Source organism: Polypterus senegalus, chromosome 11 (assembly GCF_016835505.1).
Source record: "Polypterus senegalus isolate Bchr_013 chromosome 11, ASM1683550v1, whole genome shotgun sequence".
Taxonomy (NCBI): domain Eukaryota; kingdom Metazoa; phylum Chordata; class Cladistia; order Polypteriformes; family Polypteridae; genus Polypterus; species Polypterus senegalus.
This window is the reverse complement of record NC_053164.1, coordinates 37,797,387-37,813,982: the sequence shown is the minus strand read 5'-3', so window position 1 is coordinate 37,813,982 and position 16,596 is coordinate 37,797,387. Positions and strand designations below refer to the sequence as shown.

General features: G+C 39.2%; 1 protein-coding gene across 1 annotated transcript; it reads right to left on the bottom strand.

The window, feature by feature from the left end:
- Positions 1-229: 229 nt before the first annotated feature.
- Positions 230-5,477, bottom strand: pgam2 (phosphoglycerate mutase 2 (muscle)). The gene is made up of 3 exons (XM_039768391.1): positions 4,887-5,477; positions 4,129-4,309; positions 230-880 (listed from the first exon to the last, which is right to left on the bottom strand). The coding sequence occupies exons 1-3, from the start codon at positions 5,301-5,303 to the stop codon at positions 711-713; spliced, it is 768 nt and encodes a 255-aa protein (XP_039624325.1). The 5' UTR covers positions 5,304-5,477; the 3' UTR covers positions 230-710.
- Between the last annotated feature and the right edge of the window lie 11,119 nt (positions 5,478-16,596).

Sequence of the window (16,596 nt, the reverse complement as noted above, 5' to 3'; positions counted from 1 at the left end):
ACATCTTATCTTCATATTGGCATGAAGAAAAATCCTTGTGTTTGTGATATATTTTCCTGGTGTCACCTAAACTTTAATTTTTCATTCTGTATTAAGAGAGCCATAAATTTAGCATGACAAAGTTCTTAAAAGATAACAGAAAATGTGTTAGGTTCTGACAGTTAGCTCTGGCTTTGATTCGGCCACAATGGCACTACGAGATAATGACTGGAAACATTTTGAGACCAACAAATGTTACCCCAGTTGGTTTATTAATATTTATTTTAAAAAATGTAATTTTGGCTCATTATAACAGATAAAGAATTCCATATTGAATTTTGTCTAAATATGTTCTACTATAAATGGCACAGAAAATGTATCAGGGTGATGTTGGCTTAGTTTCACTATACTGTATATACATGCAGACAGCTACAAACAATTACTATATTCAAACAGGATGTTTTCCTTGGACATAAAGTGGTCATCTGTCAGTAACGGATGTTGAAATTACTTGCTGGCAGTGGTCACAATGTTCTACAAGCAGAAGACATTGGGCTAATGTGCTGAAGCTTTAGGTTCACAAGGGTTTCATTCTTGCAGAGGTTTTCTTACTGCATCATAATATGTTTGGTGGGATTATCTTCTCAAAAGGAAATGTAATTTCAGTTCTGGAACATGGTTCATCTGGGGCTTTTTTATTCTTAAGTTGTTAGTGCACAGCGTCATCTTATTTACTTCTTAACTTTTCCTTGGGCTGCCACAGCTTCCATGGCTTTGCGCACCGTTTCCTCATCCCCAAGGAATTGCATGGGCTTTATGGGTTTGAGATTGCTGTCCAGCTCATACACAATGGGAATTCCAGTGGGGAGATTCAGTTCCATGATGGCCGCATCGGACATGCCTACACAAGAAAAATTAAGATTACTCTATCTCATACACATATACTTAAGAATATACATAAAAAATTTGACAAACAAGAAGAGACCATTCAGTCCAGCAGGCTCGTTTGTTTAGCTAATAGCTATGTTTTCCCAATATCTCATCCAGATACATCTTAAAAGTTGTCAAGGTTTCTGCTTCAACTACATGTCACAGTAGTTTGATTAACATTCCCAACAACTCTTTGCATAAAGAAGTACACTTCTCCTTAATTTCCACTGGTGTCCTCAAGTATGTGATTTAACATTAAGAATTCTACTAGATCTACTTTATCAATGTCTTTGAGTCCGGAATAAAAGTTCATCAGCAAGTGCTGGTTTTCCACTAACACCAGTACAAAACAAGGTAGATGTTCTTATTCCAGGGGTCCTCCATTAAAATAGGAAAGAGAATTCAGTCACAACACCCAAATCAAGCAAAAGCAATATTTACATACATAATCCACATAAAGGAAGAAAAGACTGTGATGCCTGCTCTTTTTCTGTTTCTATACTTTTTCATTTTTTTTCTCTGTACAATTTTCACAATATGTAATGCTAGTTTCTTCCAGAATCTTTTGATATTCACCTCTGTGTATTTTCTTGTCAAGGATTAAAGTTTTTTAGTTGGTTGAGCACTCAGTCTAAGTAATTGCTTTTTGTTTTTTTGAGATTCAGTATACATACATGTGTAAACCATTTTATAAAAGTGAGTTTGGTACAAAACAAAACCTTTCCAAACAACTGCTAATTGAAAGCAGTAGCCTGAGTAACACTGTGTTTAGCAGAGTCCATGCCATCTGTTTGATGACATAGACTTACTGTAAACCAATAGTGTGTTTTTATCCTAAATATTATTAATTAATAAAACTCTTGTTTTTTTTTAGTACATATTTAACTCTAATGGCTGAACCAAGACTTCCAAATTACCAGAATAAGACAGGTTTTGGAAAAGCACAAAGTGTGATCTGTGTATGGCTACTTCTAAAGTCACATCTCTGCTACAGTGCTTCTGACTTCAGAATGTCTGACCTTTCTTGAAAAAGGTGGCAGAGGTAATCCGATGCCTTTGCCATTCACTTATCTACGGGGCTAATGGTATTTATAGAGTGAGCTGTCTAGAAAAGGAATGAAAGAATGTAAGCTGCTAGTATCGCCATATACTGGATAACTTAGACACTTCACAGAGTGCCAGCAGAGTTGAAGTAGGGTTTCCTAATACTGTAAGACCCTGTAGTTAGGATATAGCGGGTTGGATAATGGCTGCCTGGCTGGCTGGCTGTAAAACTTTATCTACTCCATGTACAGGAGAACAGTGGCAAATATTGTTTTTTAATGTAGATGGACCATATGGAATAGCGGCTACAAATGTGCTGTATAAAACATAAGATTGGAGGTAATTTTACTGCCATTTGCCTACTGGGTGACACAAGACAAATCATTTAATTATATTTGGGTTCCAGTTAGAAAAAGGCACAGTGTAAGCAATTATGCATTTAAAGGCTTTACAGGTCATTTGTTTGTGGTTTCACAGCTCTAGTGGTTTGGGTTTAAAATGTATTTTTAAGTAACATTGTCTGAAAAAGTAATTCATTCAACTCCATTTGTTCTTATAAAATGAACCTGTGTAAGCATTGTGAGCTATATGCTATTAGCTACATATCCATCCATCATTTTCTGATTTGATGAATCCATTCTAGGTTTAGTGGCAGCCAGAAGCAATCCTGGCAGAAGCAGGCACAAGACAAGAACCAACCCTGAACATGGCATCCACACTCAGTTATATTGAACCTGTTTAGATGTGTGAGGGGAACCCACACTGGCATGGAGAGTATGTGCAAATTCTGTGCAGTATTGCAAATACATAAGGAGTTAGTTCAATGGATGTCAGCTGTTATTTTAAAATGAGTTCTTGAACAAGAGCACAGCAGAAATGGAGACTCCTTATGGGTACATCTTGCACCAGTCATAAAAGGTTTATCTTTATGCAGAAACAGATTACCAGTTAAGGTGGTAAATATCAATAGATTGAGGAATTCCAAAACATGACTGGGTGATGATTTGCAGGAGAAAAATAAAAAGTGTTAATAAAAAGTGTTGATAAACTTTGTTGGCTTGAATGGTCAAAAATTGTTCTGATATGTTTGTAAAACATTCTTAAACTAGCTTTACCTAATGTAGTGTTGTGTGGATTACAAATAAAGTATAGGTAAAATGTAAAAAAAAAACACATATGCTAAACACAAATTCCAACCATCCATTTTCCCTTCTCATTTATCCATGGCAAGGTTGCATGGAAGCTGGAGCCCACTCAAAGTAAGCATAAGATGCAAGGCAGGAACAATCACCAGCAAGGAACCAGTCCATTGCTAAACACACATTCACCTTGCAATATGTACATAGAAAAACATATACTTAGTGCCTGTATGGAGTTTGCATGTTCTTCATATGTTTACATGGCATTTTATCCTGGCACACCAGGATACCCCATAGATGTGTATAATAAGTTATTTGATGACTCCATATTGACCCACAGATAATGCATATTGACCTGCATGAGTGTTTCCTAGTGATGGATAGGCACATATTCAGGTTTGGTTTTCACCTTTCATCTAGTCCTTCATGGATGGGTACCAGTTCCCCATGACCCAGATCAGGATAAGTCACTTAGAAGATGGAAGTATATAAAGCTTTTCACTGTAAATAGCATTCCTAAATCCTCTCAGTCCAATTCAGGGTCACCAAGGTTAGAGTCTAACCAAATAATACTGGTTGCAAGTCTATGAATGGCCACAAGTGCTGCAGTCACAGTCACACTGGGGCCTACTTAGGGTTGCAAGTCGACCTACCATGCACATCTTTGGAATATGAGAGGTAAACTTTAGTACCAGAATGAAAAACCCATGCAAACTTCACACACTCAGTGGCCAGACATGGCATTGAAACTCATGAAGCTGAATCCATGGGCTAGCAGCAGTAACCACTGCACCATTCTGCCATGCATATAAATGAATACTCTGTTTAGAGGCGACAATTTGCTGAGACAATTTAATGTCAAAGCTAATCAATGCAGGATATGGCACTATCTACATATGTGTAGGTTTTACAGACTGCCCATCCAAGGTATTTCCTGGGTTAGGTTTTGGCTCCCTGCACGCATAAACTAGATATATCAGCTAGAGTAGGATAGACGGATGACTTAGCTAAATCAATTCCCTTTTCAGGTACTTACTCTCAAGATGCTTGACAATGCCCCTCAAGCTGTTTCCATGGGCAGCGATTAGAACCCTCTTGCCAGCCTTGATTTGAGGTACAATTTCCTCATTCCAGAAAGGCAAGGCACGGGCAATGGTGTCCTTGAGGCTTTCACAAGTAGGTAACTCTCCAGCTTTTAATCCTGCGTAACGTCTTTCCTGAAAATGAAAAGGAAGCAGAAGATGTGAGCATTATAATGAAGTCAAAGTGCTGACACTTTAATGGACATTATAGTCCAAAGTCTTTACTTATCTTTTTTTTTTAAGAATCCTAGACAAAAAAAGTGCAGATGTCTTTACCTGACTCCTTCTCCTTCATATATGATGACATTTATTTATGTTTTTATTTGGTTTAGTATCATCTGGATATCAATTGCTTTGGAACAGAATATCATATTTCCAGTAGGTAATACACTTTGATTCTATGATCTTTGTAATAAAGAAAATGCAGAATAGTGAAATCGGAAAACAAAATCTATTAAATCTAAACATATAGTATAATAGTGTGCGTGTAATGCAATGTATTCATTAAAGTGATATACTGGCTGAGGGAATCCTTTTACTGTGGTGCTAAACAGTTTTTTACTCATTACACTTAACTACATGTATTGATTGAAAAGATTATGTGTGTCACTGACTACATTCTGACTTGTCAGTTCCTTGGCTTGAATCATACTTTAGCAGAATTGATTCATTCCTTCACACTCACTCAAATTCCTCTGCCATTTGATCTTACCATGCTAATAATCTGGTGGAAAGGATGGTCCTTGTCCATTGGAGGTGGTGGAATATCAAAGGATCGTCTCCAGATTTTGACTTGTTCTTCTCCATGTTTAGCAGCTGTCTCTGCCTTGTTGAGTCCGGTGAGTCCACCGTAGTGGCGCTCATTGAGGCGCCAGGTCCGAATAACGGGCAGCCACATCTGATCGGTTCCTTCCATAATAGTCCACAGAGTTTTAATAGCCCTCTTCAAGACGGAGGTGTAGCACACATCAAACTGGAAGCCGGCATCTTTGAGTGCTTTGGCTCCATTCGTTGCTTCCTGTAAGCCCTTTTCACTCAAGTCAGCGTCAAACCAGCCACAGAAACGGTTTTCCTGATTCCAGCTGCTTTCTCCATGACGTACAATCACTAGGCGATGTGCAGCTGCCATGTTGTCTTATTTAGTGTTGTCTTAAATCTTTCAGATATGGTTTTCTTATAATGACTGGTATGACTTGTGCACAGCACAATGATGGGATTCTACTGTCTTCTTTTACTGTAACCAATCAATGGCAGAAACAGCTGCTGTTGTCTCCTTGGTGTCTCCTGAGCTGTCAGAGACCTTGTAGGGTTTCTCTGTTTTATATGGTAAATACTGTCACCAGCTCCCAGCCAACCACAAGTCCTTGTCCTCAGATTGGAAGCGAGAGACTGTCAATCAAAAGCAAAATTCTTACAGTGGACGTGCCTTCCTTCAGCTGTGAAGGGCAGGGGTCGTGTGCAAGTGCAAAAATAGCAACTTGACTTTTAGCATTGAGGGAAACTGTAACCTCAGATGGAAATTAAACATTAAGGGCCTACTCAGTAAGCTACAACCTTCCATCAGAAGCAATGGCCATCTTTCAGTTAGAATCAGGCTGTTTTTCCAGCAATGTTGGCTTAATGGGTAAAGTGTGTGGCAGGTAGGGAATAAAATGTTATATATGTATTTGTGGGCAATGTATCATTATTTTCATGTGTTAATTGACCCCAAAGTACAAAGCAGCACTGGAAAGTAAAAATGGATATTTATGTCCACTCAATCATGCTTAATGTGGTTCACCATTGCAAAATGCTTATAAAAATAATTCAAGAGTGTTCAGTTCATCCATCAAACCATTTTCTTTATCTGCTTATCTAATTCATGTGGCCAGATCCTAGGCCCTAGAAGGAATCATATTTCATAATCACTTTAATTTGCCAATAGTTAATGTACAGGAATTTAACTTGGAAGCTTAGGAGCTACCTATAACATGACCCAACATCACATGCAAATAACATATTGTAAATAATATAAGTTAAGGAACATACACTGTCCTTCCAAGCCCCACATATCTGGTCATCCTTAGGCTAAGAGGCCTGGGCTGCAAGCAATGTGGAAAGCCAGCAATTCTTTATCACACATTCTCCTTTTGAAGTACAAAACTGATAGAAGTGAGATACACCTGGAGGCTTGACAAGATTCTAACAACATTGTCGACACTAAATGAGTAAGTGGTACAGAATTTCAGGAATACTCACAAGAAACTACAGCTTATTACGATTGTCAGGAGTGTAGAGATCACCCCTCTATCAAGACAGAGCAGTGTGTTGGGAACAGCTGAAAACATCATAGAGCTGACATTAAGCATCATCTCACCTTCCTGCATAAAATTGTCAGCATGACCCTTATGTCAGCCTGGTTAATCTGGTCTACAAAAGTGAAATACTGTACATCATCATTTAATACCTGAGAGTACAATGAGAAGAGCACAAGGAGGAGGCTTACAAGAGGAAGAGCAAAGTGCTTGCCCATTGACGTCATGGAGGTTTCCCAGGACAGTCCCTCTGGAGAGCTTTGAAGATTATGGATATTAGTTGACAACAGTAAAAGAAGCTCTCCAATACAGTGGACCAGGAGGTGGGAAATATGTTGTGATTATGGAGAGAGGAGCAATGGTCAAGTCACTCGGCTCATGTTAGGCCTGATTAACTCAGCCGGTGCATCTGTCCATGATGTTGTTACAAGTGCTAAAACATCCAATGAGGAAGGGAGTCACCTGAAGAAGAGCCATGTTGCAGTAGTATCATCTAGCTATATGTACATAAGTTATAAACAGTTGCCAAATAGTGCAGTCCTAAAGATGTGCAAATGAAAGTGTGTGTGTGTATAGTGTCTAAGCACACATACATGTTATGATGAATACCTGGGCACCAGCAAGCCCAAACCCCAGCACAAACGCACAAGCACTGTCCCGGGTTCAAATAAAGGTAGATTTATTAATCAAATCACCTCAAATATGTCACATAAGCACAAAACACAGGTTTTCTCTCCACAATACTTTCTTCTTACCCCACTACCTCCCAGCTCCGACTCACCTAGATAAGGGAGTGTGCGGTCCTTTTCATTTCAGACCCAGGAGTACTTCCAGTGCCAGGGCTATTGGCCAATAGAAGCACTTCTGGGTCACATGGAAGTCCATTATAACAGTGAACTTGTCTCCCTGCAATGCCCTCTCATGGCCCCCAGTGACACCAGCAGGTCTGCTCTGCCGAATTACATCTCCCAGCATGCTTTGCTGGTTTCCTAGGGGGCACCAACATCTGGGGCTGCTGCCATCTAGCGTGCTGGGGGAATCAAAAGCTTCCAGTGACGTCTCTTTCCTAATAAGCTGTCTGTCCTTCCATTTTGGTCCTCCCGTCCGGGTAAAGAACCATTCCCTCTCCTGGCCAGGATGTCCATCCAGCCCATGTGGCATCTACAATGTACATGTACTGTAAATACATTCAAACATACACCTTCATACAGTACAGTAACACACAAATAATCGAGGAAGTCATGCTAAATTAATGATTTGCAAGGGTTGTAGCTTTGGGAATAAACATGTTTAGGTATCTGACAGTATTAGTATTTTTTTTTTTTTTTTACTTAAAGTGATAACCTGGGTGAGATGAGTCAGTGGTGATCCTTTTAACATGGTTTGAGACACTAAATGCATACAGGTCTGCAACACATGGAGGACCACAGCTTAACATGCTGCAGTTTATTTTAAACCAAACCAGACAACAATGGAGAATGTGGTTATGCTTTCAAATATGACTTTGTATATTTGTACTAGGATGGGCTGGGAAATGTTTAATTTCTTTAGTTGGCATAAAAACTATCTGCTGCTAAACTTTCTTTGCAATGGAAGTGGTGTTAATGTCCCAGCTGAGTGTGTTTATGATTGGCAGCCTAAAATTGGAAGGATTCCACCATAGTGACTGCAGACTTACTCATTTCTAGAGGTAGGGGTTGTAACTGCTGTTTGGAAAGTCGATTACCATTTTCATTGTCTTAGTGGCATTGAGTACCAGGTTATTGGTAGTGCACCAAGACACAAGATGAGTCACCTCTATTCTGTGTGCTGTTTCATTTGAATTACTAATTAGTTCAATGATGGTGGTGTCATCAGCAGACTTAATGTTTTTAGTGAAGTGTTAGTGGATCTACTGTCACTGCTGTACAAGTAATAGAGTGGGGGGACAGTACACAGCCTTGAGGGACACCTGGGCTGAAATAAAGATAATTTGGGAAGTGTGTGTTCTGTGAGCAGAGACTTTTACATGTAGGATCAGGAGATGAAGCAATATCAAAGATATGTGCCAGGGTCAGAACAGATAATTGGCCAAGACAGAGATGTTCAACAGCAATCAAAGTGGTAAATCAGAAACCAGTCTGGATATCATTAAAGGGATTGGTAATTTAAAAGGGCACCATAATGTTAAATGAATCCAAACATGGATAAGCAACTGGCACCAAATGATGATTCTTTTAGGGTCATGCTGTCATGACACATGCTGTGCACTCCCAGAGCATTCTGGGATGGAAACCATAGCAACTGCTGGCATGAATGTCTCACAATAGTGCTTGTCGAAATTCAAAATTGCATTGTGATAGGAAGATAAAAAAAAAAAAAAATCAGGGAGTGAAACTGTGCAACATAAAATTCTGCAAGGTATAAAACCCTTGATTTGCCTCCTGGAAAACTGCGAAACACCCCAGAAAAGCAACAAAAACAACTTAAAATATAGTAATCATAACAGTGAGAGCCCAGCTGAATGTACCGTTTCCTATTTGTCAAAAAACTAAATCCATTAACAGATGGAAGTATTCAGTCCACCATGTAGAAATTTAGTTAACAGCAGTTTGGGGACAATGGTGTTAAATATTGAACTGAATTCTACAAACAATATTCTGACGTAAGTTCCTTTATAGTCCAGATGCTCCAGCAATGAGTGAAGGCCCATGTTTATGGCATCATCCTCAGATCTGTTTGTCTCTAATGTGTACTGAAGTGTATCAACATGAGGAACAGTAACTGACTTAAGATGGGTTCAAGTATTTTCATTAGGACTGAAGTGACAGTAATTGTCCTATAATCACTGAGGCAGCTTTTTTATCTCTTTAGGGAACAGGAACGATAAAATAAGATTTATAGCAATCTGGAAGAGTGCAAGAGACTGGTTATAGATGCCAGTGAAGAGAGGAGCTGGGTGGTTTGCACAGTGTTTGATTGTTGCTGGTGAGACTGAATTAGGACCGGTAGACTTTTTCCAGTTCTGTTTTGCAAACAAGCTTCCAGACATCATATTTCTTGAAAGAAAAGGAAGAAAAACGAGTGAGGGTTTTGAGATGAAGTGACTTGTGTCAGAACCACTTCAGGATGGAAGGAACAAGGGGATTGTTGATGCTCGGCTCCTTGTTGTTCCAATCTGCGGTAAAACTTATTAAGCTTGTCAGCTTGTTCTGGATGGGGCTGCCAAACTTTCTCATTGACTGTCAATTTAGAGTCATTTTTTAACTTATCAGTCATGTCCTATTATATCTGAAAGAATGCCTGGAGAAAAAATGATGCAGTATATGCCTTGGCTAGGATTCAGGCACAGTGTACTGGAGCAATGAGGCAACTTTTGGGTTCCCTCTTAGGAGATTGTCTTTGATTAATTTTTTAAACAAAATTCTTCGTACTTTTCCTTTTTTGGATCATATACTCTTTAGAAATATTAGTTTTGTTGTTTGAGCCAGTTCCCCTCTCCCATTTGGGTTTTATAGGACCTGGTGGTTTTAAAGGTGCAGGTCCCAGACCTGGTTTTGAGTTCCACAATCAGGCTTATTTGGAGTTAGTTTGGATTCAGAGTGTCATGCTGCAGCACCTGGCAGACTAATTATAAAAGTAACAAGCAGTAGATGATATGTAAGTCAGAGCCAATGCCAATATCCAAAACCAGAGAACCCATTTTATAATTTGTCTAAACATGAAGAAACAACAAAAATATAATAAAATATGTAGCGAAGATCTTAAACTAGGGAATCTTAACCAACAAAAATTATACTAAATTCATAAATATTTGTTATGATTTTCCACAAACTTGGATAAGGATGGATCCACTGTGCTGGTATTTAAAGCATAAAGTCCGACACCGCTTCCAAGCAATGGAAACTCAAAATGGAGATGTTTAAGGAAAAGTTGTTAACAAAATCAGCATACTTAGCTACTGTATCTATACTAATAAAAGGCAAAGCCCTCACTCACTCACTCACTCACTGACTCACTCACTCACTCACTCATCACTAATTCTCCAACTTCCAACTTGGGTGGAAGGCTGAAATTTGGCAGGTTCATTCCTTACAGCTTCCTTACAAAAGTTGGGCAGGTTTCATTTCGAAATTCTACGCGTAATGGTCATAACTGGAAGCTGTTTTTCTCCATTTACTGTAATGGAGATGAGCTTGAACGCCGTGGGGGCGGAGTTTCGTGTGACATCATCACGCCTCCCGTAATCACGCAGTACATAGAAAATCAGGAAGACCGCCAAAAAGCGCTGAAGAAAACATGCATTATATAATTGAGAAGGCAGCGAAACAATAAGAAGCGAGCGAGTGACATATACAACCATATTCATCAGTTCTGCTACTTCGGAAACAAAGCATGATGTAAACCTACACTTTAAATTAAGTTCATAGACAGGCTGCGCTGGCGTTTGTAATTTAGTGCCTGCCCATATAAGGCCGTCCGTCAGCGGCAATCCAATAGCAAACTCCCACTAAATATTCACGGGTTAAGGACTGTGCTTATGCAGAGGAAGATAAGATGGTCAGCGTGGTGTTTGGCACAAACTCAGCGAAACTGCGAGAGAAGTTTTAAGTGCCAGGACTAAGGTAACATTAAATACAGCCATGGACATAGCACGAGATGGCACCAGCACAACTGGGAACTTGATGCATGTACACCGAGGCTCACGTGAACTGGCGCAGTGCACAGATAAAAGCAACAGTTCCAAAGAGCTGAACAAAACCGAATTACACAATTGAAAAGGCAGCAAAAAATATGAAGCGTCTGATACATACAAGCATATTCATAAATGCTGCTACTGTGGAAACAAAGCACACGGTGGAAAAAGTCAATGTCCGCTAAAGGAAGACAGTGTAAAAAACCCGTGCATGCAGTGTGTCAGGTCTCGGATAAAGAAGAAGACGAGCTGTTTATTGATGCAGTAAGAAGCGAATCGATGAATGAAACCTGTCATCTTTACAACGATTGACAAACACGGAATGTAACTTGAACACAACACATCCTACAAATACGAACCTGATTGAAAGAAATAATGATAATCAAATCCTTGATGACAGCAACACTCAGTAACACTCACAAAACAAATACTGTATATTGACAGTCATGTTACGTTATTTTTAAAATGTTCCCTTTTCTTTTTCTAGCTTTTTTAACACACTACTTCTCCGCTGCGATACGGGGGTATATATATATATGTATATATATATATATATCCCGATCTACATACTCGAATAATGGATACTTTATTCGCCATCAATGATTGTTTTGGTAAAGCCATACTCAGTGTATTCATTAGATGAGCGGTAAAAAGTAAGAGCGAGGGAGGATGACTTATTGAGGCATGCAGGCTGTAGTCGCGTCAACTCTATCTGAATTGCGATCACATTTGAAAAATATATCTTTTCAAGTTCTATTTAGTCCATATGTGTCAAACTCAAGGCCCGCGGGCCACATCCAGCCCGGCGTGTAATTATATCCAGCCTGTGAGATCATTTTATATACTGTATTATTGTTATTAATGGCCGGGTATATGAAGCGCTGGTAACACAATAAACTACAGATCCCATAATGCAGCGCTTCAGCTGCCTTGCGAACACTTACGCGTTAATCAAGTCTAGCTTATGATGCTGCAAGTTATTGCGAAGCTAGCTCACCGATGCTGAAGAGAAAAGTTGATTCTGAAAATAGAGCCTTTAAAAACCGATGGGAGGCTGAGTATATGTTTACTGAACCCGTGTGTCTCATTTGTGGAGCTAATGTGGCTGTAATTACAGAATTTAATCTAAGACGGCACTATGAGACAAAACATCAGGGAGTTCTGTGTTGTGGAGATTCTCAGGATGGATTGCAGGTGCTCATCAGTGAGGCTGAAAGACCTGAATGCAATGCAGAAGATACAGAAAGCAGAAGAATTAAATAAGAATCTGACACTTCAGCGGACGTTTTACCCGTGCACAATCACAAAGTGATTTCAAGTGAAGTTGCTTTTATGGGAGACACAAATGCACCAGTGCAACTTTCCCTGTTGCCAAGTAATGTTAAACCAAGTCGTCACTACGGTGTTCCCAAATCGCACTTTGCTGATAAACCGGCGCACTGAGTTTGCACGGCGCTTTGGTGACTTTGAAGAACAAAAAGTCCGTCTACATGCGGCTCGAACCTTGTGCATGTTTGGTAGCACATATCTGTGTGAGAAGCTCTTCTCAGTGATAAAGACTAACAAAACAGCACACAGGAGTCGCCTCACTGATGAGCACCTGCAATCCATCCTGAGAATCTCCACAACACAGAACCTCACACCAAACATAAACGAACCTGTTGCCAAAAATAGATGCCAGGCGTCCAGCTCTAAAATGACATATGAGCAAAGACAACTTAATGATTTGATTTGTTATTGCTGAAAGGAACACATTTTATTTATATTTCCAGGTTTTGTTATGCAGCATGTTCATATTTGAATTTGTATAATTTTGAAAGGATATATTTTTATGGAGAGCAAAATCTTTTGGGATATTTAAAATCTAAGTTTATTTTTATATAAATTTACATAAGAGTAAAGAAATTTGAATGTTTGTTCTTTTAAGTTATTTAAGGTTTGAGTTGATTTATTCACGAATAATATTCCTGTCTGTTTTACCATTCCTACCAAAGATATTTCTGTCGACTAAATAAAAATTCCTTCTATTTAAAATTTAAATAGAACTTGAACAAATCGATAGTTCATAATATCCACGCAGACTTGCGTAAGGCGGGAGTTATCCGTTTTAACAAGCAGCGTATTGCACTGATCTGAAATAGCTGTGTGTGTATATATGTAGATATGTATGTATATGTATATATATGTTTATATATGTGTGTGTGTATGTATATATATATATATATATATATATATATATATGTGTGTGTGTGTATATATGTGTGTATGTACAGTATGTATGTGTGTATGTATAGATATGTATATATATATGTTTGTGTGTGTGTGTGTGTGTAAATATATATTTATATATATATATTTATATATATATATATATATATATGACAGCAACACTCATCACTCACAACAGTGACAAAACAATTACATTGACAATCATGTTACGTTATTTTCAAAATGTTTCCTTTTCTTTTTCATTGCTTCTTCAACACACTACTTCTCCGCTGCGAAGCACGGGTATTTTGCTAGTTATTCAAATAAAAACAAGGACAGAAGCTGATTCTGCATATAACAAACTCCCCTCAAACCAAGTAAAAATTATATAAAAGAAGCAAAATATGCACAGGAAACATTTATAACATGAGTGTATCATAATGGGTGGCACAGTGGTCGCGCCGCTGCCCTGAAATTCGGTGTTCTGTTTGAAGTTTGCGTGTTTTCCCAGTGTGTGCGTGAGTTATCTCCTAGTACTCTGGTTTCTCCTCAAAGTCCAAAGACATGCAGATTGGGTGGGTTGGCATTGCTGATGTGTGTGTTTGTGTCTGTATGTTCACCATGTGATGGACTGGCACCCTGTCCAGGGATTGTTCCTGCCTTGTGCCCTTTGTTTGCTGGGATAGGCTACAGTTACTCCATAACTCTGCTAAGGATAAAATTATTTTAAAAGATGGACATAACAAAGGCATTTTTTGGGGCACAAACTCACAACAGTTTTGAACTTTCACCACACATTTTAATTTGTGTTTTGGTTTGGGAAATTTGGTTCTCTTTGATCTCTCTGTTTGGACCCTTAGCTGGTTTTCTGGCCACTCTTTCTAATTGCCACACTGCAACTACTATTCTTTATTTAAACCTGTTTGGACCTGCATTCATTCAAAATAAACTCAAAAGTATGTGTCTGCATACTGTTTCATCTTATTTGACATGCAAGTTGCATTGCACATACATTCATTTTGATCCTGTGTTTCACAGCATTTTAGTTGTTTGGGTGTGCTTGCAGGAGCTGGTTATTTAGACAAGCATCCATACTGAAATCATAGGATCAAGGTGGTCAACACAAGTCCTTGCAGGCTCTTCTCTAGATTAGGTTTCATTTTTAACTTTCCAGTTTTTTTTAACAATTACTGGTCTTTGCTGGTCATTTTATGCTGTTTGTTAAAGTTTTATTTTTTTCTTCTCTCTGCCAGCTGTGGCCTGACACTAGATCTAGTTATCTCTGTTAATACAGCTTGACAGTGTTATAATTTTGTACATTTGATTAAGCCTTTTTATGAACTGTTACTTCCCACTTAAGGTTTTCAGAGGCACTGAATCAGATTTTTACATTTATTTCTATCAAAGAAATTGTTATCAGTTATTAGAAATTATTTTGCATCATTTTGGGCATGAGATCCTATGCTCCTTCTCGACCACTCAGATGAGGTCTTATGCTCCTTCTTAATCTCCCAGATCTGCTAATGAACACCATCTGGTGATGCCAACTCTGTGTGGTATTAAGTTTCAGTCCAGATCCTTTTCATCTGTATCTTCTGGCAGGTGGAACAGGTTGTCCATCTCCATTTAAAACTCTGAATCCCTCAATGTGTTCAAGAAGTGTTTAAAGACGGTTTTTCAGTCCAATTGATTGCTATTAGGGCGGCACGGTGGCGCAGTGGTAGCGCTGCTGCCTCGCAGTTGGGAGACCCGGGTTCGCTTCCCTGGTCCTCCCTGCGTGGAGTTTGCATGTTCTCCCCGTGTCTGCGTGGGTTTCCTCCGGCGCTCCGGTTTCCTCCCACAATCCAAAGACATGCAGGTTAGGTGGATTGGCGATTCTAGATTGGCCCTAGTGTGTGCTTGGTGTGTGGGTGTGTTTGTGTGTGTCCTGCGGTGGGTTGGCACCCTGCCCAGGATTGGTTCCTGCCTTGTGCCCTGCGTTGGCTGGGATTGGCTCCAGCAGACCCCTGTATTCGGATTCAGTGGGTTAGAAAATGGATGGATGATTGCTATTAGGTTTTTTAAATCTGGGATTTTTAACTAGCTTATATTTTGTTTTGAGCTTTTCACTTGTGGAAATCAGTTGTGTACCCTTGCCCTGTTACTCAATTATGTTGACTTCTTTTATAAACTGCTTTGGATAAAAGCATCTTCTAAGCAAATAAATGTAAATGTGAATTATTATCACTGTTCTGTGTTTCCCTTGTGTTTCCATCAACATAACATGCCAATGCTTTGGTATGCAGTGCTTGAAGTTATCAACAAGCCACCACAAGAACAAGCACATCTGATATGTCACTATCTGAGTTTGTGGATAACAAATAAAAACGTATCTTTGTTTGTGTGTTACACTATTAAGATTTCCCAGCTCTGAATTTTGCTCTGATTTCTCTAACTACATATGAATTTCAGAGTTTACATTGGGATATTGATGCTCACTAGGACTGATACTTGATTTTGACGTCCCGCTTGCTTACTTTTCTCCTCCTGGAAATCCCTTTAAACTTGGTAGCCTTTCCTGTGCAAGACTAAAATACTTGATTTATTGTGTTTAAATACTTTTGCATTCTGATTTTATTTTCATTGGTGTTTGTCAGAATCATATTTGAGAATGCCATGATTATTTTTTTCAACATTTTGGAATTATTACTGGTGTTATTTCTTTTGATAATATTTTTTATCATTACTTAATGCAACATTATTTGGGGTAAAGTTATCTAAATAGATGCCATCATTCTACACCTTCTATTAATGGATGCCTGCCATATTGTTGACAGCAATGATTTTAGATGCTAGCCCCAGGAGCCAATAGTGACATTGTATTGCTGTTATTTTAAAGAAACTGGTGCACATAAGGGAGGCACGGTGGCGCAGTGGTAGCGCTGCTGCCTCGCAATAAGTAGACCTGGATTCGCTTCCCGGGTCCTCATGGGTTTCCTCTGGGTGCTCCAGTTTCCTCCAATAGTCCAAAGACATGCAGGTTAGGTGCATTAGCGATCCTAAATTGTCCCTAGTGTGTGCTTGGTGTGTGTGTGCCCTGTGGTGGATTGGCACCCTGCCCGGGGTTTGTTCCTGCCTTGCTCCCTGTGCTGGCTGGGAATGGCTCCAGCAGACCCCGTGACCCTGTGTTAGGATACAGCTTGTTGGACAATGACTGACTGACTGGTGCACATAAACTGTTACCAGACTTTGGTCCATCAGAGTAA

Excerpts from the sequence above, each read along its gene's own strand:
- pgam2 (XM_039768391.1), bottom strand. The coding sequence starts at position 5,303 with ATGGCAGCTGCACATCGCCTAGTGATTGTACGTCATGGAGAAAGCAGC. Across the intron at positions 4,310-4,886 it reads TCCACCAGATTATTAGCATG|GAAAGACGTTACGCAGGATT; the intron begins GTAAGATCAAAT and ends TTTCATTTTCAG. Across the intron at positions 881-4,128 it reads CATTGTCAAGCATCTTGAGA|GCATGTCCGATGCGGCCATC; the intron begins GTAAGTACCTGA and ends TTTCTTGTGTAG.